General features: G+C 38.5%; 1 protein-coding gene across 8 annotated transcripts in view; it reads left to right on the top strand.

Moving 5' to 3' along the window:
• Positions 1-27,926, top strand: part of NFIB (nuclear factor I B) — a 175,253-nt gene that overhangs the window by 114,098 nt on the left and 33,229 nt on the right. For all 8 annotated transcript variants that reach the window (XR_010887029.1, XM_067316664.1, XM_067316663.1 and 5 more), the window contains exons 6-8: positions 167-285; positions 16,332-16,463; positions 18,779-18,963. Coding sequence is in view for 7 of the 8 variants with exons in the window: in XM_067316664.1 (XP_067172765.1) it covers positions 167-285; positions 16,332-16,463; positions 18,779-18,963 (436 nt within the window). In the remaining variant the exon portion in view is untranslated. The remainder of the gene's footprint in view (positions 1-166; positions 286-16,331; positions 16,464-18,778; positions 18,964-27,926) is intronic.

Here is a 27,926-nt window from a genome sequence, read left to right as displayed (position 1 = left end):
ATAATATATTCTATGTATGCTAATGTAAGATTTAAAATCTGCTTTTTTTTGGTCCTTTTTATGCATGGTTCACTTTCTGATGAAATATTTTTGAAAGCCAAGTAGTTTCTGTGCCACTACTAGCTGCATATTGTACTAATGGCCAAATCTTACATTACTTCAACAGCAAAAGACCCAAAACTATCTCCATAGATGAGAATATGGAACCAAGCCCGACAGGAGACTTTTATCCTTCTCCAAATTCACCAGCTGCTGGGAGTCGAACATGGCATGAAAGAGATCAAGGTGAGTGATATCGGACCATTTTGCCTCAAAGTATATTCAAACATACAGCAAAGCTGTGCATCCACTTTTCCATTACTTCAATAAAATAATGCTTTTTTGAAAGAATCATAATTATTCTACATAATATATATATATATGCTAGTTTTATAAATGCAGTTAAAAACAACAATCAAAGTTATAAAGTATGAACAATCACATCATAATTTTTTCATCTGGTCCCTGCCCTGTTGTTTGAAGAGATGTGCTGGAAGTGAGGTGTTTTATATTGTGTATGCTGTGATCATCCCAGAAGAATTATGAGTCAAATCATTTCAGTAAAAAGCAAAATACCTGCATACCGTGGTTGAGACAGCACTAGTTTACTCAGCTTTTGTTTCTCAAAACATGATACAGACTTCTGTGTGTGGATTTAGCCCATGCTATGTGACTCTGAAAAGGTCCAACAGGCCCTTCTCTAAATAGACCTCATGTAGCTCTGGGGGGCTACATCTGTACGCTAAAGTGTGTGATTATGCACAGTTGTGTTTTGGGACATCAGAAGCAAAGAACATGTTTGTCCAGAGAAGAAAATTATGACTGTCAAAACAGTAAAGTTAATTGTCATAACTTTTCCTGAGGTTAACTTGATGTTTTATAAACCTTCATAATAGCATAGTCTTTTCCCTCGTCTTTCTGATGTGAAAACACACTTAAACGTACAAGCATTTGAACACCGTAGTGGTTAAGGGACCCACTGTCTGAGGCTCTGGAGCTCTCTGAACAATTTGTGAAATATGCAGCACAGTATGTAAAAGCGAAACAGAGAAAAAGGCATGCATTTTTTTCCTTTACTGCTTCTGATGTTTGCCTTCCTTTTCTCCCTACACTGCCCACCATTCCTCTCATCCTTCAGTTCCGACCGACCCTTTGGGCCGCTCTTTTGTTATGTTGTTTTAGGCTTCTTGTGCTACTTTTTTTTGTTGTTGTTGCTAGGTTTTCTCTTTCATCTCTGTGTGCATGGTAGCATGTGCTCAGTATTTAATTTAGCTGTATTTTATTTTCACATTTTAATGATACCTGGTCTCCTTTAAATCTGTTTCTGCCTATTCTCTGATTTGTGTTCTCATTAGGCTGTTTCTCACACACAATGTTTCCTTGTTTTTTTTTTTCCTTCTTTATTTTTTCTGTACTTTCCTCTCATGGGGTCTCCAACATTTTCTTATTTTTGTCTGTTTTCAGCATGCCCTGTTGAGTTTTTAAAAATCTAGCCTGTGGCTTTATGTAACCAAATTTAAGAACAGCAAAGCAGAAGGACTGTTTGTCAGCCCCCAGAAACTGTCCTCTTTGCCCAAGCTGTTCTCCGCTGTGACTCTGGTCTGTTTTCCATGACACCTTTATTACCATTTTTTGTAACAAACAGGATTGTACCTCAACTAATTTTTTGCTTTTTAAATAAGGTATTTCTGTGGTTGTGGGATAAATAGCCTGGTGTTCCTCTCTGAAGTGGTCTCTACATATCCCCACTTGTGAAATGAAGTCCTTTTGTGCAGCTGAGTGAGCTGTAAGGGCTTCCTAGAAATGCAGTGCCTCTTGGGCTGCCCAAGCCCAAGTCCTGCTGAGACAGACTTTCACAGATGAGCTCTGCAGTTCCCAGCTGTCTCTATTCCTTTCTAGCTATTTGATCATTGTGGTTACAAAGAAGTGTGCTCTCTGAACATTGGATTTCCTCAATTTTACCAGCCTTCTTTATTTCACATTTATTGGTAGTGAAATATGTTATTGCTAAGATTGTTTGAGAGAGAATGAGAGGTAGGCTTGAATCAGGGTATTTTAGGTCGTATGTGCTTTTTTTTTTTTTTTGCATTCATATGCAAGCAAGAGAATATCCTATCTTCCAGCACTGCTGGGTGTAGTGAACCTTTATCATATCCCTGAACACTTGGCAGTGAGGTTGTCTTTGAGACACTGTGTTATTTCATTTTGTCTGTCCTTAAGATGTTCTTCCATTCCTGTGAAGGGACAGACATACCACTGGCTGATCTGAAAACCATTTTACTGGGGGGGAGCACAAGCTTTTTTCACCTAAGCACTTATGCCTGGCTCCAGTCTGGTTTGGAGTTTATCCAGCTGCGGAGGGAACAGCGTAAGGCAGTGACTGGTCAGTCGCTTTTGGTACCTGGTCTCATGGGGAACTGGCATGGGCAGTTCCTGGCATATTTGTTCCACAGCTACCTTGTTTGATGCTTGATATCATCTTCATAATAGCATATATCTGTGTAAAACTCCTTTCAGATGCAGAAGTCTTATCAGGAATTGACATTTGTGAAAGCCTGTACTCTACTTTCCTATGCCCCAAGCATGAAGATAATAGAAGAAAAAGTTCGAAAAGGGTTTCTAGGTCAGATAGCTCTTTGACACTACTTCCCTCTCTCCCATGGAGATCTGCATTTAATATGAGGTTAGTCTTTAGTGAAACTAAGAAGAAACCATTTGTGATCACATTTGTGATCACCCAGTGTCACCAGGGGATACTTGTATGTATGCAGTACATCCCAGTATGCACTGCTCTTGCAGACAGCGTCAAAAGGGCATCAGCACCAGAAATGTGAATCATCTCGCAGTCATGAAACATTTGTATCCACAAATGAGAATATGCAGAGGTATCACAGTTATGGGTAAGTAGCTTCCCCTTCACTCTATTGTTCTAAAATTGCCCTAAAGCAATTTTAACTTTTCTAAGAGAAGCAAATTCGGAAGTAGAGGTAGTATTAAGATATAGCATTATGAATTTCAGTTGCTTTGTCCCCATTCTGAACCTGGCAGAGCAAAGTCTCTAACTTGTGATCTGATTTGCATCTATTTTCTTCATCTGTATACCTATGTGTAGCATATTTTCATAGAAATAGAAATTACATAGATATTAAAGATTCTTTTATCATGAAGGCTATTCATGTCTTTGTTCAGCTGCATGTGTGAAGTAACAGGAATAGGATGACAGAGAAAGTTTGAAGCTAGAGACAGTGATGGCAAAGCAATGGCTGCTGAACCAAGTTTAAATAAACCGGTTAAGTTGGGTGTTTCATAGGTATCTAAGTGGCATCTAACCCCTTTGATAGGCAAAGGGAATGGGACAAAGTCTAATAGATGCTGTGGAAATATACTAGCATTAAAAATGTAATAGATGAAAAATCAAAGTGGTGTGGCTTAGGTTAGATCAACCTTTTGTTGCTGTGAAAAATAAATATTACGTAGTTTAGTAGGTGGGTAGGCTTCAAGAGAGAACACTGTGTGAGTGATTCTGTTGTAATCTGCATGGTTTCTGCAACTTCTCAACCGTGGAAGCAGGTACCATGAGGGGCAGGAATGAGGCTACGGGAGAATTTGTGGTTAGGCCAGGACGTGGCAGATGGGAAACTAAGAAAAAGAAATCTAACTTAACTACAATAAAATCTTCCTCATACCAGACACTACTTTCAGTTGTAAAACTCCAGACTTTGTCCTTTTACAGTTATCATTCTTCTTCCTGCTATACTACTTCTGAATATGTTTTGATAAGACTTTGAAGGTGTTGTGTTTTGTAGTCTATTTCTGGAGAGCTGGCTGTTTGAAGATGCAATTCTGAGTAGAAGTGAGTAAGCACATCTGAAATTAAAAGCTCTGCATGGCATTTTATTGGTCAAAACCAATCCACGAAGGATTATGACCTGTAGTTTCATTTTCCTGTGCACTAGGATTGTCCTGCATGTCATTGTCCCAAACATTTGTCATTCTTGTCAGCTGTCAGACGCTTTGAATTAGAGCTAGAACTATGTATTTCTGATATTAACATGTGATATTCTGATACAAAAATACAAAAACTCTAACCAGAATTAGTATTAAAAGTAAATTTTATTTTGTATTTATCAAAGTCAAGTTATAAATATTTATGGAAGAAAATAAATGCTTTTGAAGCCATTATATTGTCTTGATGGTTTATTTCATTGGCTTGAGGAAATTCGGGAATATTTTAAAATTATATGTAAGTGCAGGAATATGTGTAACACAGATTTAAAAAAATATATTAACATGCTTTTACAATTTTTCTTTTTGAGTTTTTATACTTTTAATTATTGTGGCAAGAGTCTGTAGTTTGTGCTATTCTTGCTGCTACATTTAATTGGTTAAAATATATAACTCTATTTGCATCATTTTTTGAAAAAGAAAATGGGCTCTCCTTCCTGCAGAGCAAATAGACATATGATTATAATTACAAAAATTTCTCTTTCATCTTCTCCCTGTCATAAATCTTCCAAGCAACTAACCATCCTCCAAAAATCCCTAAGAAAGTGCAAAGTTTTCCATCAGGATGGTGCGTTACGTAGTAAACAGAGCCCTAATATAGCATTTAGGAGTTCAATTTCTGTGCTTACTGTAAGATCTTGTGCAAGTTATTTATTCTCTCTTGTACCTCAGTTTTTCCACTTGAATGTTTTTTTAATTTCGGTAGTGTCTGCATCACGTCTCAGCTACATTTTTACCAACTGGAAATATATATGGATGTAAAAAGTTGCATGCTGTAAATCTCTGTCAGCCTTCATTTTCCAGATTGCTCTTACTGAATTCTGTATGTTTTCTGTATCAAACAAAACACTGTTTTCCTGCAGTGGAATGCTAATACTTTCTGAAATAGATTGAAATTGCTGCACAGTTAAATTTGCTGAGTATTTTTGAAATTCTGGTCAGAATTAAGTTTAATGTACTTAAAAAAAACTAGCAGAAAGCACTTTCACATTTGGAAAAGGAAGTTGCTAAAAAAATAAACAAAACTGTTAGTGCTGTGGAGAAAAAATCACCACACTTAATAGGCAAGGAGTGGTTGGTGAACATCTTGGTTTACTATCTGGTAAGTACAGCAGATACATTTTCCTCAACCCATAATCAAAAAGGAATATCTGAGGAATAGAGCACAATGTATGCACCTTTGCCTTCCCTTCTAAAAGCTAGCTTAACAGAGTGCATTAACACAATCTCAGGCAAGTTCAGTCGTTGTCCTTGAGACCTGTTTTACTGTTTTAGTGTTACAACACTGGGTATATTGTAAATAAATAAAACAGGCGTTATCAACAATGCAGGCTGTCGTGATAAAGGCGGAGAGATTCATGTGGATTTCTGTAGTAGTCAGGTGTTTAGAAGTGCTGACTGTCAATATACAATGAAGTGAATTTTAATTTTACAGTTGCTTCATCATGTTCCCTCTCTCACACCTCACCCACCTCTGCCAACAGTCAAGAGTCAAGATGTCAGCATGTCATTAAAACTGAACCCGCGGGACCCCCTTCACCCGTTGACTGGCCGGCAGCTGTTGGACCCTCCACTCCTCAGGCCCCGGCCCCCTTTGCTGGATACCCCTCCTCCGGACACTTGTCCCCTTTTGCTCTCTCCCCACCCGCCGGACACTCCTTCCCCATCGGGGTCCTTCCCGATGGCTCTGTCCTGGTGGGGCCTTCTTCTCGCGGACTCTCACAGATGGATGTGCTCGTTTCCGAAGTGAGGGAGCTAAAAGAGGAAGTAGTTAATGTGGTCCGGGAGCTGAGAACGGTGACAGACCACCTTGGCTTTTTAGTGGCCTGGGTTGGACAGAGTGCAGGATTTTTTCCAGCTCCGGGTGCTCCTTCCGAAGGCTAATGCTTTAGAAACTCATAGTCTCCATCTAACAGATGAATTCATCTTGCAAAGATTTACCTTGATGAATATCTGTTAAATGTGTTTCTATGTTTTTAACTCAGTTTGAGTTCTCAAAATCCTTGTATGTCAAAGCATGTTTTAAAGTGATTTATGTCTTGTTAGTAACCTGTAACATCTGCCTTTGTATTTTTTTTAGTATTTCAAAATACTCTTTAGTCAATGTATACGTATACGTACACGTACACAAACACATATCTATACATATACATACCTTCTGGATCTATCTGAATTTTCTGTGTTTTTAACAAGTATATTATATGCACAGTAGTCCAGTGCCAGCTCCTGATTGATTTTCCTAGCATCAACAGTCTTAACATTCTTAAAGTAAGAGGTATTTGTCACCAAGAATAACTTTAAAGTATATTTCCAGAGAAAATTCTCATTTGTGACTTTTCTTTCTTGGCCTGTTGGCCGTTCTGCTGCTCAAAGTGGCATCATGGTAACGCTAGCATTAGCAAGAAGGACTTGTCTGCGAGGCCGGGGGTCAGAAGTTGGTAGTGATCAATGAATGAGCGTTTTGTCTAATTTTTAAAAATCAGTATTTCTGCCTTGATAGTTAAAATAAATTTAAAATCAGTAGGGAATTGGTTTACTTTGGGTTTCCATAGTGTCAATTTTACAAGAGAGAGTGCTGGCACTTGAAGTGAGTTTTCAATATTACTTTCATAATGAAAAGTGCTTTCTTACCCTTAGAACTTTAAAAGCACTAGGTTTTGAAAAATAGGTAAGGGAGCTTTCAAAAGCATCTTTATTTAAAAAGACAGAGAAAGAAAAAATATCCATGAGCAGGACAGCGAAAATGCTATCTTAAAATGAGTAAAGCTGCTTGTACATCAAGGATGTTTATATCCTTCCTTATTGGGTGAGAATAAAGTTAAGTCTAAACTCTCTACAAAAATAAAACAACAGAGATAGATAGTATCAATTTTCTCAGCAAGTGTAAACCGAGGTAGCTAAAGAAAAGCAGTGGTTTACAAAAAAATCTTTGGATGTCAGTGACCCTAGAATTTCAGCAGAGATCTGAATTCTTCTGTGTTCAGAATAGCTTTAGGATCAATTTACAACTTATTTGTAAGTTTCTTGAAATATTCAGAGTAGCAGCTAATGGTGTTTCTACTCTGGGCCCCAGAGTAAGGACCTGACTTTTCCTTCAGCCCGTGCACACTGCGGAGTGAATGAAGATTAATACGACATTTAAAAATACAGACAGAAAGAAAGACAGTGAGAGATACAGAAGAAAGTATACAAAAAGGTTTGATTTTTGCATTCCTCGAAATGGCTGTTATTTGCTTAATAAAGTCATTGTAACAAAATTTTATTATAGGTTCTTTGTCTTTTATTTTGAAAAGTATATCGTGATGAGGCCTATTATTTAATGTTTTCCATGTGTGATTAGTGAGTTGAATGCACTCAGGGCTAATGTATGCATTTCCCATATGTATCAACGGAGAGTGTAAGTGCAAAATGATATTCTTCATACGTACATAGCAGCCTTAGTTCTGTGAAGATCCTTTATACTACAGCAACATCCTGTTGCCTTGACAGTCACCCTAAATGTCCTTTAACTGAAGTTAGTGATACAATGCATATGTGAAAGCAAGATTTGGTTCAGGGTCTATTATATGTAATTGTCTTATTCCAATGTTGTTGAAAAACAGGTTTTATTAGTATTTTTGAAGGTGATCATATCCTTAGGCTCTCAGAAATTCTAAGAAAAACATTTTTCTCTATGACTTGTCCTATGTGGTTCAGGATATCTTTAGTTACCAAAAGAACTGGTATTGAGTACTCCCTGAATCACAGATGTCTGCATTGTCTTTTCACCAGTCATGGTACATTCATGAGATGGAAAAAATGAACTTAGCCCAAACACTGTAACTTTTCTAGGCACGTCTCCTTTTCATCTTTACTAATAGATATTCTGTTTCTATGCTATATACACTGATACATCTGAAAAGGTTCTTCATTCCTCTTTTCTTTACTGCTTTCCTGCAAGCCACATCAAACTTGTTCAAAGTAGTATGTCTGAGTGTGAGTTAATGATTTTATCTCAGTTCCAAACTGTTCCCCAGATGGATCTATAATTAAATTAATGTATCACACCTATTAAACCATCCTAGACTATTACAAATATAGACTATAATAGCAATAAAAACCTAAATGCTTCTAAATCAACAGCTTCCCTTAAATTATTTTATCTCAAATGCCTTTTTGTTCTTATTATGTTAGAAATCATGAATATTTTTCTGTCTTTTGCAGTTAAGGTTACAATATTGATTTCTTTTGCTAGGCCAAGTTCCTTGGATTCTCAGCATTAATAAGATGCTGTTATGCAGTTTTTCTTGGAGTTTGGAGGACTTTCTGTAGGATAATTTAATAAATGACTAAAATGTACTCTAAAGCTGGTATAATGTGTTTGGCTTTTTAATTAGATTTTCTCATAGTCTCCCATAATGCTCTTTTATCATGGATATCTGCTGGAACTAAATCTCTTGACAATGATTCATCGATGATGAAATGGTCCAGTCTGTTTCTGAAGTGTAAAAAGTAAAACAGAAAAGTAGTCAAGTACCTAAAGTAACCTGAAGTAACTGCTTGAGGGTTATTTATGTCAGTTCAGAGTACTTTGGGCCTCGTAGGGGTTTGGAAATGACAATAGATATCTATTGCAGCAAATTTGCAATAGCAGCAGTAGATATTTTTGGTCTGACACTTTTTACCTCTCACTTTTCTGAAGCGGGCGTCACTCCTTGCAGCCTCTAACTCGTGTCTGGCAGGTAGCCACCCGCTGAGCTCTGAGCTGCTCCCGAGCGGCTCCCCGGGGCATCCCGTGCGCTGTACTGCTGCAGAGGTGGCTGCGTGAACTGAGTACGAGGTTTTGGGAAGTGGCGATCCGGCAGGGGCTGTGGGGGCGAAGCTGTGCCCCGCCACCCCGCTGACTCGCTGTGGTGCCAGCGGGGACATTGCCACCTCCCTCTGGTTGCAGCCCCTGCTCCCCTGCTCCCCAGGGTGCGATGTGTCTCCTGGGCTTTCGGTGTGCAGCACGCAGGGTGAGGAAGGTTGGCCGGCTTTGTGCCAGCAGGGTGGTGTGTTGGGAAAAATGGTATTTTTCTCCTCAACAGAGACGGGGAGGTTGTCCTTACACAGTCATTCTGCATAACATACTCGTAATGCTTATAAGCTTCCCTGCTGGATTTACTGCTACCTTCAGATGAAGAAGCAAGTTGTCAGTCTTCAGGACAGGACATCTGGAGGAAAAGGATGCAGAATTACTGCCCACTGTTCTTGCAGGATAGTTTGCCGCAGTTTCAGCCAAGTGTTAGAGGGCACAGATGTAAATTTAAACAGGAATAATCTCAGTGTGGCAGTTAATTATCTACATCTCATATGACACTGTCAAACAACGATTATGGGATTAGGCCCGTATGTTCCATCCTACTGTTAAATGTTTTTTGAAATTACTTTGGGACGTGGAGTCTTCTGATGTGTATGTATTCAATATTAGTACTCTAATCTGACCTCCACATCTTTCCTCTTTTCCTGATTTATAAATTGCCTTTTGCTTAACCTGACAAATTAAAAAAATATATAAAATGTTAATTTTAAGAAATGTGTATGCAGGTTTCCAAATACCCTAACTTAAATAACTGTGCGCTGGAGTTACACTTTTCAAATGCTAGCGTACATATTTTTAAAATTCTGGGAACTAAATTGAGTTGTTTTACTTTATGTTCATAAAAATCAGGATGATCTATAATGAAAAAATTCAGTTGTCCATCTTGATGCAGTTAATCACACACAACAATAAAAAGTATCCTACAATTTGTTTGCACAGAGACCTTTTTAGTTTTCCTGATATCCTGGAAGATACAAAGGTATGTAGACACAGCACTTCTGTCTCTGTCTGAACCCCTCTCTATTTATGAAAGGAAAATTGTCAAGGTTAATACATCCGTTAAAATGTGTGGATTGGAAAGAGCAGCAGACTGGCAATGGAAATCAGTACTCTGCAAGTTTACTTGTGGGTAAGGACAAGAAAAATTAAATGTTTTCTCCTTCTAAAGGATTTCTGGCTCTTGCAGTGTTTCAATAGGCTGAAATTTCTTTCAACGTATATCTCTCTTAGGTATATCAATACTTTTTGAGCACTGGAAATAAAATAATGAAATTTACTTGAAAAATTTAAGAGAGAATGAACAAAAAATTAATTCAGTTGTTGCTGTAAAAAAATCATTTTATTTTGCCATTGTTTCTCTGAATTGCAATATTGTCGTAGTGTTTTGCTCTCCAGCTTGCAGTACTGAAAACAGCATTGAAGAAAGCTCTCTAGTTTCTCTTCTTTGGCCTTTCGCCACTGATCACAAAACATAACAGAATGAAATGTTTCACCCGCTGTGAAATGGCAAAACAGCACAACAAAATTTTTGATTAGCCTTGGGGAAGGATGCTGGTAGGAAAACCGGGGTCATGATCTGATAGACTGGATTGCTCGATATTGGAGGTATGCCTGTGAAAATAGCACTGGAACTCAGTAGGTTGATTTGAAGGTGGGAGATGCTTATCCATTGACATATAAAATATGCATATGTAAAATGTTTTCCTATGCTTGATGCGGAAGCAAAAATAATATTGAGATCAGGTTTTTAGACTTGAAGAGAGCATCTCTCTCCAAACTTTCACTCAGGCTGCTCCTTAAATTCAGAGCACTCACAGCTGCTATGCAATATGTGTATATATCTTCATCTAAGACGTCACGGTTTCTCTCAAAAGAGAATACACATGAATCTTCACACTGAGAGAGCTGCTACACGTGTCTCAGAAAGTCACCAGACAGAACCGATCTGGAGTGTTTTATTGATTTTCCACTCTGGAAAACATTGATTATCAAAATGGATTTTTTCATGGAAATAAACCAGTCTTTTCAATAAAAAGTATTAGGAGGGCTTCTCTCTGGTCCAAGATAAAATTTATGGTGAGGGGAGAACAGAACCCAGATTAGCTAATAAGCAGATGGTTAGGGTACAGACTTGGGATGCAGGAGAACCAGATGTGAAGCCTGATCTCTGCCTGATGCTGAGCAGAAATGCAGGCAGGCGCTTCTCTGTTCCAGCCTTTGAGTATCTCAGACATCAAGCTGTTCAGGCACATCTGTCTTTTTCTCCCATTTATTCACAAAAAATATTACAATTTCTTTTGCATGAAGAGGATAAATGAATTAAAATGTTTCGGTTTCCTGCATTCTTGGTTTTCATGCAGCCCCAATGCCAAGCCTTTGGGACAGATCTAACAATGTTTTTTTTAGTATATGTGGAAGGTAGCTGTGCTTTAAAGTCGCAGCTTTCAGGATACTCACAGGTATCAGTATTCTGTGTTAAGTGCCTTGCTAAAGCACACAGAAGAGAGATGCTGAATGCCTCCAATGTTGAAGGAGATCAGGCTCAGCAGCTCTGAAAGTTGGTTCCTCCGAGCAGATTTGTTCTGATTGTTCTTCACACGCACTGGTGTAAAGCAAAACTAGTTCTGCTGGGCACAGTGGGCATGAGTCACCATCTTACAGCTACCTGACATGAATTCAAAATCTTAGTAAGATTTTATGTGTGTTTTTCATGAGGGTACCTACCATATGTGTGAGGCAAGGCAGGGCGAGGCCCAGCTGAATGTGATGTACGTTGTATACTCTGGCAGCACAAATTAACCCAGATATACTACCTCTGGGAAATCATTGGTTTCTTTAAAACCGTAGCATGAAGAGGTGGCTCTTATAGCCTGTCAGTAATGCTATGGACCCCATAGCTTTCCCACTTTCACTACAGTTGTATAAACAGTAAGTTGAACATGGATTTATCTTGATTTCTCTGGAGGCGATGCTATACTAATGAGTTGTAAATGAATCTTAACAGATTGTTGTCTGCAGAAGTGTGCCTTGTAAAGAAAGACCGGTGAAATTAAGCTGTAGAAAAGATATTAATAAGAAGAGATAAAGAATAAATTGGATTAAAACAGATTTAGTATTTGTTTATTCTTTATTTCTTCTTATTCTGCTACTCAGCATGTGTCATAAGCTGCCACACTGTGGCATTGTACAAGAAAGCAGAGCAGGGGTCCAGAAACGGCCAGGTGGATGTTTGATCTTGCCCTGGATCACTGCTGGATTCCAGTAAAATTCTTCTGACAGGTGGCTTGCTGTTTGTGGTGCCATGCAACATTTATCCAGGGAACTGCTTGGATGACAAACTGCATCAGTCTGAGGAAGAGGGTCTTTGCTTTGATGAGGAAATTGACAAAACTTATGTCTCATTAGTGTTTCCTAAGGTTCTTTGGAAGTGAACAACCGTTTAATTAAAGGCTGACGTAAACATGTTTCTGCACACTTTCCCTGCAGCATTTTATCACATTAGAATTGATCAAAATTGTTGCCTTGGGCTGTCTTGAGCAGATATACATCTGGAGCACCATTTGTGCAAGCTGCTGATGAGCAGGCTACATACGCTGAGCTTCACAGCAGCATTCCTCTGCCTTGCTATGTAGATGGAATTACCTTGTTGGGAGATGAGATGATCTAACCCTTTTTATTTGCATAAACGTATATATCTTTTATGTGATGCTTTACAATTTATATCATGCCACCATTTGGGTGTATGCATACTGGATCTCCATGGTAATACCAGCATACAGGAAAGAATGATTTGGAACAGCACTGGGAATTTTTTAAAAAAGTAATCTGTTTTCCACATTTGGAGAAAATTCTAGGCAGGACAGGACACAGTGTATTCTGATTAATGTTGACCTTCTGATAACTTTGTCCAACTGCTTTTGGCATCTTTCTGCTCTTCATATATACTTAGTGTTTTTCCAAAAGTCTGAAAATAAATCACACTGGAAGCTGTTTTATTTTCATTCTCAAGGCAATAAGGATTGGAATTTCATTCCTGAAACTCTGACACAGACATAAAAACAAATAGTCTGTTTTGGTGACCTCTGTTTGTCACTCATTATGTAGTTATCAGTATATAATTAAGCTGTATGTAGCAACTAGACTCTATTTCATGGTGTGGAAAAAGCAGATATGTTTTAAAATGAGAACAATATACGTTGTCCATTTTGTTGAAGCTACTGGTGAAATTATTTGAAGTCTCACTGTCACCTTACCTCAGTCTGCTTTATTTAAGGCACTGTTTTTTTAGGAGCAAAATTAAAGACAGTGAAAAACTGCTTCACCTTTTTGCACCTTTTTTGTTTTTGTTTTTGTAACTGGTTACTCTCCAAAGAAATGTGATTTGTGTGGTTTGTTACTAAAGCTATAAGCCTGCTCTCTCGGTCAAGAAGGAGACCACTGCAGTCTTTCTTCATAACCTATACAAACAGTTATTGTTCTGGCACCCCTGTAGGCTGCATCTGTTATTCCACTGTGAATAGGACATGAATGCTCCATTATGATGTCAGTGCATACAAGGGGAGAACAAGGGGCGGGGGGGGAAGTGGCTATCTGAATGACTTCACAATGCAAAGTACATTGTTTTAACAAAGAGGCTGCTGCATTTCAGCCATGATCCTTTGAAAGCGCATATGCTATATATGACACCGTCCTGAGAATACTTTGTGGTGGTGCACTGTGTAATGTATGTTGAAGTCTCTGTTTTGGCGGGTAATGAATATTTTTCTGTCAGTGCCGAATTTTGTATTATTGACTACCAGTTGTCATTCACCTTGATGAGGAAATGACCTCCGTAGCAGAAGTTGATTGTATTTGCTTTGTAATTTATACTGCCTTGTATGTGCAGTGTGTATGTACAATTACATTTTTTTCTGTAAATAGGAGCAGGAAAAAAGACACAGTTTAAAGCAAAATGCCAGGGCTACAATAGTCACCAATCCCATCTTCAGTAAAGTCTTTTCAAATTAGTGATGCCACTGGGGGGCTAATGGATACTCTGATTACATTGCACTTCATATAGCATTCTTCTTTCAAGCAATTAAAATATTTTGGTTTTGAAAAACACAACAGTCCTTGTCTGTTTAGTGAAGTAACAGTCACTAACCAAATTAAATCTCTGTTGCATTCCAAAAATCCGCTCTGCAGACATGTGCAGAACTTCAGGAGCTAGGCAGTTTTTTCTTCCATGAGGTTTCTTGCTGGCTGTGGGCTTTACATAAAGTGAAAGATCCTTCACCTCCAACCCATGGTTTGTTTATTCCTTGGAGAGACTTAACTGCAGTGCTTCTAATTAGGAATAAAATTCAACTGTTTGTACATCCTCTCTTTTGTGATACTCTATATGTGGTATTACCGAACTCAGTCCCCAAAAGAATTTTATCGAGGTATTTGGTTACTAATAAGTCCTGTGACAGCTTTTGGTGGACACAGAGTGACAGTGGAAGGCTGAAACCACAAGCTAGCAGGCACACTGGAGTGTTTTTGCAGGGACAGATTGTGCACACAGAGAACCACAGTACAAAGACAGTAGTTGGTTAATTTTGCCCTGTGGCATTTATAAAACTATATCACTATTGTGGAGGGGTGAGAAGTTTCTTGCTCTTAGGTGAAACTATGAACTTAAATGAAGAAGCTAAGGCTGTCATTTGAGCAGAAAATAAAAACATAATGAAATATTTGAAAATCATTCCAGAATTAATGTGTCTTTTGTCATGGGATACCTGTGCAAGACTCCATTTTAAGAAAGCAATTTTAAAAAGGATCTCTGTAGCGTAGCAGAATAAATGGTGTTTACTGAAACTGTAACTATTCAGTAACTTTGTCTTTGCTCTCTGCTGATAGATTCAAAGAAATAAAATATCCCTCCATTCTCTCCCTCAAGAACAATTTATTTACCAAATTTGTCTAAGATGGCTAGGAGTGCCTCTGCCAGCACTCGGTTCCCTTGATAAGAATGTGAAAGTGCAGCAGATCAGCATAATAATAATAAAAAGAAGACAGGGTAACCTTTGCTGTTTCAGTTAAAACTGAATAAGCACACAACTGTGGTGAAGCAGTCCCTTGCTTTCGCTGAATGTTTCCCTGGCTAGCCGTCACTTTCTCAGCAGCCTTCTGGAAAAGGCGAGCCTTGGGGGAGGCAGCAGGTTCAGCCACGAGGCTCCGGGGGAGCTGGGGAGTTGCAGGGCAGCAGTCGAGGGCGCTTGCGGTGCTCTGGGTCCGGTGCCGGTGCCGCTGCAGACCTCGGCTGCCAGCGAGCGGCAGAGAGGCGAAGCGGTCCCTCCGTGCGAGAGGTCCTGCCCTAGCTACAGCTTTTGGGGTGAAAACCCACGCTTAAGCTACAGCTGGTTCAGAAAGCGCTGGATAAATTTTCTTTCAGAAGGGCACTTCAATTTCTTAGCATGGGCCTATCTTCAACTTCCAAAAGATTTAATGTCCCCAGGAATAGCACAACACAATGTACCAAGTGCCAAAATCACTTAAGGATAAGAGTAGCATGGTCCATGTAGGAAAGTCAGCTGCAACGTGGCCCCAGTCCAGTGAAGTACTTATGAAATGAACTTCACTTTAAACATGAGCTAGTCCCATTGATTTGAAATTGAACCCATATACGATGCTGATGTATGTCCTAAAATAAATAAATGTTATAATTAACTTTGAAATAATTTAATTTGGTGCAAAGTACCCTAAAAGTTTTTTAATTAATTTAAGCTTTCAGAAAGAATAAGATTGCTTTATGCAATACCAATAACCCTGTATTGCAGAAATCATTCATTTGTCACTGCTATTGTGTTACCTTCATGCAGTGAGCTCTAAAGAGATGTTTTTGCAGATAGGGAAACTGGAAGGAAGGGGTGGGAAAGCCCTCCTTGAGACATGGAAAATATGAAAGAGAAGTTTAAGTATCTTTTCTTATTAGGGAGGTTACATTGTTTCACTACTCTTTTGGGGAGGGTAGGGGTTGGGTTTTGAAATAACAAAATAATAAATACCATAAAAAGGCATGTGTTTGGCCCCTACACACCTGATCGTAGGTGTTCCATTAAAAAATAAATTAAGAATATGCGGTTGTTGAAGGACCAGATGATTTGGTGATGTTCTGTGAAATTGAAATGTGTCTGGGGAGGTTTTGAAGGCATATATTTCTTCACTGTTTGGCTTGTCTGGTATGCAAGGAATGTAGTTTCTGTTTTGCAGGGGACAAAGACCAGTTAGTGGATTATTATTCATTCTCAAGTTGGAAGGCAGTAGTTTAAAATTAGTTTATTGGTCATCGGGGAGTTGGGTCACCAAACAATATTTATGTAAGAATTCTAAAAATAAATATCTTCGGTTTACAAAATGATGTGTCCTGAGATGTAACACATGGTTTCTAAGCTAATGTCACTCTTCTGTTTTTTTTCTATTGCAGATATGTCGTCTCCTACAATGAAGAAACCTGAAAAGCCTTTGTTTAGTCCTACATCTCCCCAGGATTCTTCACCAAGACTGAGCACTTTTCCCCAGCATCACCACCCAGGAATCCCAGGAGTTGCACACAGTGGTGAGGGCTACGGAGGAGGAAGAAATGCCTCCCTTTTGTTTGGTCTCTCCTCCTTTCCTACAGTCTGATAGTGATGCATTCGTGTAGATTTTCTTGGAGACTTGCTACCGAATATCTTACTCCTGAGAGTGGAAAGGGAGATAAATACATTGCAGAGGCAGAGATATCCTTGCAGAAATGCTCATTAAACTCATCTCAGGTAGCCTGACTGCTGCAAGTCACTGGAAAGGACTCAGGATATCCAGTGGAAAAAAAATAGGCTGTAAACTGCATGAAGAAAGTGAAAGAGGAAAAATCATCCTAGTCTTTCCTCCTTCCACTTGCACCCTTTTCTGTTATTGTTGCTATGACTACATTATATTTACATGCCATAGTAGGTAGGGTTTCATACATAGGAGAAGACATGATCATGTTGAATGTGTGATAGAATGAAGTAGGTACCACTGCTTCGTTTGAACACTGTCCAGAGAGGTAGAGTCCTGATAAATATTTTTCGTCATCTGTTTCCTGAAATCCATAGTGAAACTTCACTTAAAGTGTGAAGAAGACGCTTGAAATGTGATGGCCTTCAAGTTATCATGAAGGCTTATCAGGAATAACAGGGAAATTCCAGCAGCATAGTCTGTTTAATTTTAGAGGTGAGAGTGACCCTGATTCTTCAGATTAGGGTTTGGCACACAGAAATCTCCTCTCAGTGGCTCTTCATGTCTCCTTGCAAACTGTATATAAAGGGATGCAGTACCTGAGCAGGCATGGGTGCGTGGAGGAGAAAAGCAGATCTGAGCATTCTTTTTTTCTGTAGCAAGTACTTCTCTTTTGAAAAATTTGTTTTGCAGTCTCCCTGTGATTTTGAGTTCCTGTCTTTCAATTTACATGTAAAGATTTTTTTTTTTTTGCCCCTTATCATCCACTGACTCTGTGATCTAAAAGTCAGTCTGGACTCATTCTGGTCTCTGTAACAATTCTGCCATCAGAAAATACTTAATCACATCAGGGATGGTGCATGAAAAAGAATGGATAGATTTCTGTTCACTTGTGTTTGTTTTGCACAGCTCCCACACATCAGAATAGTAACTAATGTTTTGTGATTAAACTGAGCTGGTGTGACTGTCATTCAAGTAAGACAAGCCTGTCAAATAAGCAGCTTCTATAATTATTTTTGACCCTAACCTCACTTATGTGTAGATCTTTATATCCGCTTTAGTGTACAATTTTAAGGTGCATTTAAATGACAATCATAACCTAATTTGTACGGGAGCTATTTACTTGCCAGGAAACCTGATTTCCATTCTGGGTACCCTAATCTTTATCTCAGCGAGCAATGATTTGAGATTTTCAGAGTTTTGACTCCAAGGTACAGCAACTTTGAAACATTCCTACTGCCATTTTTTCCTAGGCTAATTTTTACTTGTCCTCAGCTCAAAAATAGAAAATCATGTAGAAATTTAGCTGAAAAAAACTGAAGATATGAGAAGTGCCCTTTAGATGTGTAGTAAGGGTGTAATGTCGATTATTGTGTAGCATAGTGGAGTGATGCTCTTGCTTCCAGCTCGACAGCTCAGCAGTAGCAGGACATTCTGTACATTCCTTTCACTGGGAAAACATTGCTGCTTGTTTGGACTTTACATATAGTCTATAGATAGAGAAGTGTGTGTTTGTAGGGGCTGGGAAGAAAGAGAATGCAAAGAAAAATATGTATAGGAAAGATGCCTTTTTGTTTGCCAGGGATATTTTCATTGGATGGAATGGTTTCCCAGGCCCTGAAGTTGAATGTTCATTAGCATTTTCACAAAGGTCAGCTAATTATTCATGGCATTATTGCTTAGTAGTTATTGCCCCCTCCTCACATGAGGCAGGTAGAGTACAATACAGTGAGGGATGACTAGCTGTTTCTTAGGACTCGGTGACTTTGTTCTCCTCTGTTGGATTGCTGTGGATAAAAATGTAGATTTTTATTTATTTAGTAAAATATTTGTTTTATGTATTTGGACTCCAGGGAGGAAAACTCTGTAAGTCGGATATCTTTTATTCTGGATAGTCATTATTATGTTTAAGGAAAAATGAAATAATATGATGGCATAACCCACAAAACCAAAACAAAACACAGAGTTTATGAATTTGGAACAGCAGCCCTTCCCATTGCCTGAGACGATGTGAGAGGAGGACATAGAAGTTTTTCTGTAAAGTACCATGAAGCAGGAGTACAGTGTACTGGTTTATAACTGACTTTTATGTTTCTTGCTGTAATGCAGAGGTGAAGAATTTTAGATGAAACAAGATGCGAAGTAATTTTAATTTTATTTTATCTCCTCCAGTCATCTCAACTCGAACTCCTCCTCCACCTTCACCATTGCCATTTCCAGCACAAGCTATTCTCCCTCCTGCCCCGTCTAGCTACTTCTCTCATCCGACGATCAGATACCCTCCCCACCTGAATCCTCAGGATACGCTGAAGAATTACGTACCTTCCTACGACCCATCCAGCCCGCAGACTAGCCAGGTACTGTGAAACACTGTGAACGCTCCAAAAGAGGTCCTGTGAGGCATGTGTACTTAGACCTGATATCTCACTAGTTCTGGTCTCAGAGCAAGCTGGGAGGTGGAATACAAGTGATTCCGCAATTTTTCCAATTAAACGCGGTTGAATGAAGGGAGCAGATTAGTCGTGTCCGCTATGGATATGGACAGTGGGTCGCCGCCGTCAGGCGCTGCGCTGCCGCTGCGGGGCCGAGCCAGCAGTGCGTGGGTGTGCACAGGCGCGCGCGCCTGCCCGCCGGCAGAAAGGTGTTTTCGTAGACCCACAGTGAAGGTGAGCTCTGGTAGGGCAATGCTTGTGCTGTTTCACAGGTACCTGGCAATTCTTTGCCCAGATGCAAAAACACAACTGTGGTGAGTACCACACAGACCCACAGACTTGTTTTTCCTTCATTTTGTGGAGAACATACAACAGCAGTTCAGTTCCTAGCTGCTGCGCTGATTCAGGCTTGTTTCTGATATGGGAAATTAATGTGGTTTTCATTAGAGGAGTAATTTGTAAAAGCTCTGTGCAAAACTGCTTTCCATGATAGCATCGGCATATAGCATTAGCATGTGATCTGCACTATAGAGTAAGCTGCAGTTGAGTCTTGGTCTGTCAGTACCTGGGATATTTCCAGTGTAATGTAATGTAATCGTCACTGCTCAGTCTGGTACCTGGTTTTGCTGCCTTGTCTGAAGTGCTCCTGTGGAGCCCTGTGGCTTGTGCTATACCATGTTTTCGGGAGAGTCTTGGCAACATAAACTGAAGCGACAGTGCCCAGGTTTTCCTGCAGCCGGGAACTAGTCTCCTTTGGAAGCGCTGCCTTATCAGGGATGAAGGGGTTGTTGCGATAACACTATTTACAAAAACTGACAGACCCTTTAGTGTGCATTGCAGGCACAACAGCAATAGAACTTGAGACTGAATCCAAGTTTCTGTGCTGAACAGCAGATAAGGCCCCTCCGGGCTGCCCAGAAGGTTGGTGTGGCTATCATCCCCGCTGGCTAATGCCCTGGTCCGGCTGCGTGACTGTGCGTATTTAAAAAAATGTGTCGGTCCATAGAGTCACACCTTATTTTGAAGGGAAAGCTCCAAAGAGTGTGATTTTTGTTGCTTGCAATATCAATGCAAATTAAAACAAAAAAGTGGAAATAGAGTATGTCAGCTTTAAACTACAAATTGCTAATTGCTGTCTGTGTATGGATTAAAAATCTTTCGGTCCTGTATAGCATTTTTACTGAGACTCAGCTGGGAACAGTGCATGCAGGACCTGATTTTAATTTGTGTAAAATTTCCATGAATAACAAAGTCTAATTAAGACATCCATTAAAAGTCCTTGGTGTTAATTCAGTGCGGAAAATCTTAGAGTTCAATTGGATTTTTTTTTTAAACTGATGTCTTAATTAGGCACTATTAAGGGAAAAAATATGCAAATTAAAATCAGGCCCTTAGTGTTATGCATTTCTTTAATTATTCAGTGCTTGTTTTACTTACATTTTGATTTCTTACACATTAAAAGAGCAGATTAGGTGACAATCTCTCTGGATTGTTGAGTATTTTGCTTTGTATCACCAGTGAAAAAATACAACATCTAAATGAAGTATCTGACTTTGTTTCAGACAGTTGACAGTAATATTACGAAGTGTATTCATTGGGCAGAAGCTGTTTCAACTCTTTTCCTGAGAAGAACTTACTTTCTTCTCTTATCTGCAGTTAAAAAATTAATTTCTTAACCTTTAAAGATAAGTTTTACTCTGCTGATGCTTTTAGAGTGGCGGCAAACTGAAAATATTTCCTATTCTTGTGTTGTGGCACCGAAGGGAATAACAGGCCAAACAATCTTCAATTTACTATTTTTGTCACCTTTCATAACCTTTGTATTAGGGTAATGTTTTTCATTTCATTTGATGTTTGATTTAGTTCCTGAGAAGAGGGGACAGGGTTAAACAACACCAAATATGGGATTCTGGTCTTCTGCACCAGTAGTTCTCTGCAATTTATTGTCATTAATCATGATTATTAATCTCTTTTAAATTTAATTCTTTAATATTCACTTCTGAGATATGCCCTGCATTAGAGGATCCGCATGGCCAGTCAAAAACCTCTCCTAACAGAACAGTTACAGGATGGCTGTACAAAACAGTAAAATATCAAGAATACTTTTTTTTCCTTAGGAAAAGAAGGAGCAGCCGTCTGTGAAGTTTCAGTGACAAAGGCGAATTGTTCTGATACAATGGCATGCTTTGAGCCAAACCAGTTTTTCTTTTCTAAATAAAACATGAATTTTTATTCAAACAAATTTAATTATTATAAAATGCAAAACTGCATCTGTAGGAATACCACATCAAATTTAATTATACTTTCCCACCTCAAAACATATTCATTTGGATTTCAAAAAGAGAGCTATGATGATAGTTTTAATTTCAGCTTTAGAAATAGAAAGAATGGATACCCTGACAGCATTTACCTAAAATGAACCGTTCCTCCCCAACATCTTTCAGTAATACACTAATTTAGATTGTTACGACAAGCAACTGAGATGCCTTGTACTCCCCACAGCAATTTTGAGATTAATTACATTACTGCTGCACTGATTATAGTGAGACAGTCATGCTATTCAATAGAATACTTTAAGTAAAATTAGTTTAAAGATATAGAGCTCCCATAGGTTTCCACAGGGGAAACAGTGGGCAATTTTCTTGACATAATGTTAAATACTTCAAATTATGTGTGATGAACAGTCAGGAAGTTCATACAGGCCCTTTGGCTGCAGTGAAAAATGATGCAACAATGGATGATCCTAAACAAAAGAGAGCTGTGGCTTTCAGTTTCATGTGTATCTGTTTTTTATCCCCTGTTCAGCCTGGAGAATAGATAAACAAATATATTGAACAGAAATGAATCTTATTAGATATAGAACTGGTCTTGCCTCCAACTAGCAGGCTGAAAGTTTCCCAGGATTGCTGTATCTGCCACTAAGTAACTCATTCTGCTGAACCCTTTTTATTTTATTTATTCTAACTCTTTTCTTCTTAGCTTAGTGCACATGTTACTGGATGAGATTGTGTATATGAGTATGTATGTGTATTAGGATAGGGTGCTAGTTCCTCCATAGTTAAATTGGTACTGGATACTTATTGTAAGTTTCATCAAAAACTAATCAGCTGGTATGTGTCTAATCCATCTACAGTATTTATTGGTCTGTACAGCAGCTTGAGGTTTCCCAAGCTGTCTCAAATTTTGAAAACCTATTTCCTTTTTTAATGATTCCAACTGGATGTTCCAGTTTTCTATATGGCTTGGAAAATTTGGCCTTGTGTGAGTATGCACATATGTGTGCACACACAAATCATCCTGAATATGTGGTATTAAAATCAGGCTTCCAAGGATCCCAGAGAAGTCATCAAGCACAGAAAAACTGTGTGGCTAAAGGCAAATCCGAAAGTCCCAAAATTAATGCCCCATTGAGCTAAATGGAATCATTTCCTGATTAAGATGTGGTGAAGCACAGAAAAGGGGTAAGCCAGTTGATGAAGAAAATGATGGTAAAGCAAAAAGTTAAGCTGAACCCTGGCTAAGCATATCCTGTCATCTATGAGAATTTTTTTGCAGACCTCTTCTGGAAAAGCATTCCACGACTGAGCGTTGTAGGGATCCCGCTGCTCCCTTCTGGCTGAACCAGGCGTAAATAGAGAGTCTTGCAAGCCCTTTGGGATTGGATTGTGAAGGACGCATAACCTTACCCTTAAATCAAATTTCCTGATATGTTTGATGAAATATGCAGATCTCAATGGCATGGTAAAACTGCCTCTGATATGGGGAAATACCTGTTCCTCTTCCAGTACATGGCTTACACTTGTTATGTACTACAGCCCAGGTGTACTGCTCTCCACATATTGACTGAAATTCCCAGGGTCATTAAAATGTACTTTGTTGCAAGGTGGGCTAGTTTGCAGCTATATTTTTTAATGTCTTTGGCTTTGTCTGAAGATAGAAATTTCTGAACTACCAGAGAAAAGCTGCTTCTGGAACCTGGTGAGGCTGCTTGTTTTCCTTTCTTATTTGATTGGGATATTCTTTTTTTATTCACTGAAAGATAGGCAAACCATTAAGGAATTCTAGGCAGATGGAATTCTTCAGTACAACTACTGCAATCATTTATCAAGAAAGAGGGAATATAGTAATGGTCCATTTGGGCTGGTCACAGGGTTTTTCATTTGTTCCAAGAAGAATTCTAGCAGAATAAACCAACACAAGTAATACGTGTGTATGCAGTTTCTTTGCTGTAGCTATAACCTTTATTTATTGGCATTTAAGAGTTTTGAATTTCTTGGCCAACCTTTTCCTTCAAGTCTTTCCTTGTAATTTCCAAGAAATTAATGAAGATGAACTAAGGTAATGTATGCTTTTAATTATAATTGGGAGAGGTTATAAAAAGGCAGAGAGAGAGCCCTGGCTAAACAATATCTACTGACGGTGGCTTTAAAGATTTAATTGCACTTGTAAATGATTTTTTTATATTTACTTTGCACATTTTTAGTTTATTAAATGCACAGTTATAAGTCTCCAGAGTACATGAACATTGTTTAACCTGAAGATAATCTTTCAAGCATTTATCTGCAAAGAGACTTCCTTTCCTATGCTTCTGTAATATGCACTTGTCCAGTTGTTAACACAACTATCCAAAGAAAAGCTGGGTGCTCTGCATGACAACAGCTTTAGATTTTGTAAGGTCACAGGTAAAATTGTGATTGAGGATAGAGGACTCTTCACCTAGAATGCCTGGTGGTATCTATGTCTGAACACTGGTTGCTGAACCAATGGTGCTTTTTTTGGTGTTTTTTTCAAATGAATGAAACTCAGAACCTTAAGGATCAAAGTCAACATCTTGATTTCTCTCAAAAAGCAATACAGAATTGATGTTGTCAGCCAAGAACTGGAAATAACATGTTTTTTTTCCAAAGCTAATTCCTCCAAGCAGGCAGGTAGCTGCATGTCACACCACCTGAAGCTCTTGTGTGGGATCTCCCAGTGAGGTCTGTGTAGGATGTGTTGTAGTAATCAGCTACTGCAGTTGTAAGGGTATGAGTGACTCTAGTGAGATTCATCCTTGGAAGACCTGATAGTGGGCACTATAAAAAGGCAAAACATATTCTTGTTGCTAGTGTCCAACAGTAGAAAAAGAATCTGTATAGCTTTGCTTCTTGTTAAACGAACGAGTATTGAACCCCTGTTCTGTAGGGAAGAACTGCCCTGTGGTGTCTTCTACAGTCTTCCTGGTAGGGCTCTTAAAATAGCAGAGTATCAAAGATACTGTGTTATATTACTCAGATGGACTCCACACTTGAGGATATGTCTTCCACACATTTGATGACACTGCCTCCTATACCATTCAGCTGCCTCCTGTGGGGGACTAACGTATCCATTGGATGGGTACGGGGGACATTATATCAAGGTGTCCTATACAAAACCTCTGGTATTGTGCAAGGTCAGGGTTGTGTCATATTGCACAAAAAAAAGGGGGGGGGGTAGAAAAATGGAAGAGATGTGTCTTCCTGATTCTTCTACTTGTAAATTTTCTGAAACAGTCATCACCCATGGTGCATATTCCAAAGCAGAATGATGTGAACTCATTGACAGCATTTATCAGTTATGAACTCCAGAATAGGTGTGGCCAGTAGACTACTTTTAAAAAGGGACTTTTTTGTACAGTAAGCAGGGGAGCAAAAATGTGGAGAACTGAATCTTCTACAACTTTATCAACAAAATAATTCAACTGAGGGTTTTGAAATAGTACCCATCACCACAGTATCTGGACTTTACCATTACAAGGGACTGGAACCGTACAAAAGGACTGAATGTATTTCCAAACACACTGAATCCAGTGTGACAAGACTGATCACAATTACTGGTTGATCATCTGGTTGTAGTAGGGCAGCACTCTTGGGAAGCATGGAGTTTCTATGGTAAAGTTTTGTTTTGAATGCAGATGTATTGTTCTCCAAGTATAATGACTAGCTGGAGTATCATAATTTTATATGGAAGCCCCAAAACTTCTTTCTAAAATGCCTGATACAGTATCCTAAGTATTTCTACCAAGGACTTGTACAGGAGTAGGATAATTTCTGGCCTTTGTTGATTATGTTTTTGAAGATTGTTTGCATCTAAGATTCCAAGTATACAGTTAGTTTGTAAGAAATGATGTTGTGTGATTTGAAACAGAAAATATATTTTACCATTTAAAAATTCAGTAATGTGAATTCAGTAATTTGGTATATGTGAATTGTTGTAATATGTATCTCAAACTTCTGTTAGGTTTGAATGTTTCCTCTATAGATGTTACTGCTGCTACTTTGATATGGCATCAGGAAGATTTTTTTTACTTCTAGGAAAAGTGCACATGACAAAAAAGCTATCCTTAAATGTAACCAAAGATCCTAGGTGTAAATATACTTGTATTTGGGAAAATCTGTGAACAGAGGTCTGAGAGGAGGTTGGTTGATTGCTGATTATAAATCTCTCAGTACATACCAGTGGTGAAGACAGCTACAGTAAATTCCAGTTTTAAGAAAGTCCATATTCATATCTATTATGAATTTCTGTTCAGACTTCAGGTGTAAGGGTTAACTGAAAGTGTGCGTAGTACAGGCAATAAGGTATTAACTGTTTGACTAATCTGAGTTTAGTTACATTAGAGCTGTGACAGTGAATGCAATGCATCTGCAGTTCTGGACACATGAGCGGGTTAATCTGTGGGCACTCAAGCTATTGTGTTTTTAAAAAGATGGAATATTTAATGCAGATCTTAAAATCAAATTAGTCTCTAACGTAACAATAAAAAAAAAGTATACTGACATAAATTAGGGCTAAATTTGCCAGACTTCCATTGTGTTTGCCTCCTTGCTTCTCCGATTGTCAAATGCACAGCTTGTTTATCTAACACAGCTGCCTCCATGCAATTTGCTTGAGGTTTGTGCCTCAGGCATCATCTTTCTGTTTGTGAATCCATCGCGTAGACATATTGATGCCCTAGCTGATGATTGCAGTCGATTTTTAACCTGTAATGTGTTGGTTTCTCTTTGGGGCATACCAGAACTAGAACCTAGAACTTGTTTTAAAAAGGACAAAATGAATTTGTATCAAATGATATGCTATAAATATTTGAATTTGTAATATAAGTTGTTACTGTCCCAATAGATACGGTGTTTCCATGTTAAAATACCTTGTAAACCAGTCTTTTTAAAGAATTGCAAAAGTTAAAATGAGAAGAAGTCACAGAAGCTGTTTCTAGCAGGCAGTTTTTAATAACATTCAGAATCTGGAACTTTATGGAGCTGCTTCTGCCAAGAGGGTCTGCCTCTGCATGCTGAAAACTTTAAGTGGGGCAGGGGACAGTGTTCTTGAGCTTACACTGATTTTCTCGAGGTGCCAGAGAAATTAGAGTCAGCATGGATGAGGTAATTGATTCATTTTGAAGTTCCAGTGCAATCCCATATTGACTACCATACTGCAGAATCTAAACTTTTTAAAAAAATTTTTAGTTTTATGTTTGTAAAGATAACCCTACAAGTGTAAACTTGGTATAAATCAATGCAGTGATGTCAGTGTGAGTCTGAAGACAGGCTTAAACAATAACTTTGATACAATGAAATGATCTGTTTATGTAGGATTATTTTATGATGTTAGGCTGCAGACTAATTATGGTAACTTAAATATTGGTTTTGTTAACAGTTTCACTGTTATTCACTGCATGCAAGATGGACAAAATTATGGATGTTTCAAGAAGGTTTGTTGCGAATGGCATTCATGTATCAGAATTTTGGAGAGTGCAAGTGTTTTTCCTGAACTCTGTTTTCAGATGTAACACACCTAGTAAAAACTCTGAAGTTTTAAGAAAATTTCTTGTGTGCCATTTCCCATGACAAGCTGTGTCAGAGGGAGGACTTTGGTTCACGTCTGAAAAACTGCTGGGACTATTGAAGGAGAATGATATTTGTATGAATCCTGATAGGTATGTGCTTGGTTACAACTACAACTACCTACAACTGAAGTTAATTTAAAATATAAATAAAGGAAACTTTCAACATAGGGAAGAGGTTAACTTCTTTGACATGGTGCATCAAGCTACATAACTTAGTGTTTTTGTTATCTTTTTCATGGAGCAATAACACTTAAATGGTTATTGCAATACACAGTATTTTACAATATTGAAAAATTTTAGAACAAATTTTGTTACGGCTATGCAGAGAATAGACAAACCAGTAGAAAAATGTGAAAGCAGAAGTTACTTGAAAAAGGAAAGGACTAAATATTAGAGATTGCAAAAATAAAAGTACAACAAATGACAAAATGCAGTCAGGAGGTACTGGGGTAATGTGACGAGATACCATAAAACTGTAAGAGGCAGGTAGAAAGGTTATAATTGCATTTGAAATCAAATGTGCATCAGAGTCTGAAATGCTGGAAGCATAAGAAGTATGAGTAGTGAGTTTTCTCTTTCCTTACTTTGGAGGATTTATTTTTCTCTCTTGATGTTACAGACCTCAGTTTCATTGTATTGTGTCTGTGTTCAGTTCTACATGTAGTACAGATACAGAACAATATCTAACATTTAAGAACACACACACAAAAAAAATGCAAATACTTGGGGGGTAACAAACCATGCCCACTAAAATTAGTAGCAAATTCCTGTTGGTTTCGATGAGGACAGGAGTTCACCCTGGTTTTGGATGAAGTGGGGAGATGTACTGTACCACTGTTAGGTATTACACAGGAAAAATGCGGTTTATATGAGAATGCAATCCTTTGTCATATAATTCAGCAAGGAAAGGGTTCACTGTTTTGGACCATATGCAAAGGGACTAATCTGGAGTCCATGTGAGCTGTTGCATTCCTATTGACCGGATCACTAGGGAACAGTAAAAGGTGATACATTGCTGTAAATA

The sequence above is a fragment of the Apteryx mantelli genome, chromosome Z, assembly GCF_036417845.1.
Source record: "Apteryx mantelli isolate bAptMan1 chromosome Z, bAptMan1.hap1, whole genome shotgun sequence".
Taxonomy (NCBI): Eukaryota; Metazoa; Chordata; class Aves; order Apterygiformes; family Apterygidae; genus Apteryx; species Apteryx mantelli.
Note: the sequence above shows the minus strand (reverse complement) of the source record. Positions and strands in the feature narration are given on the sequence as shown.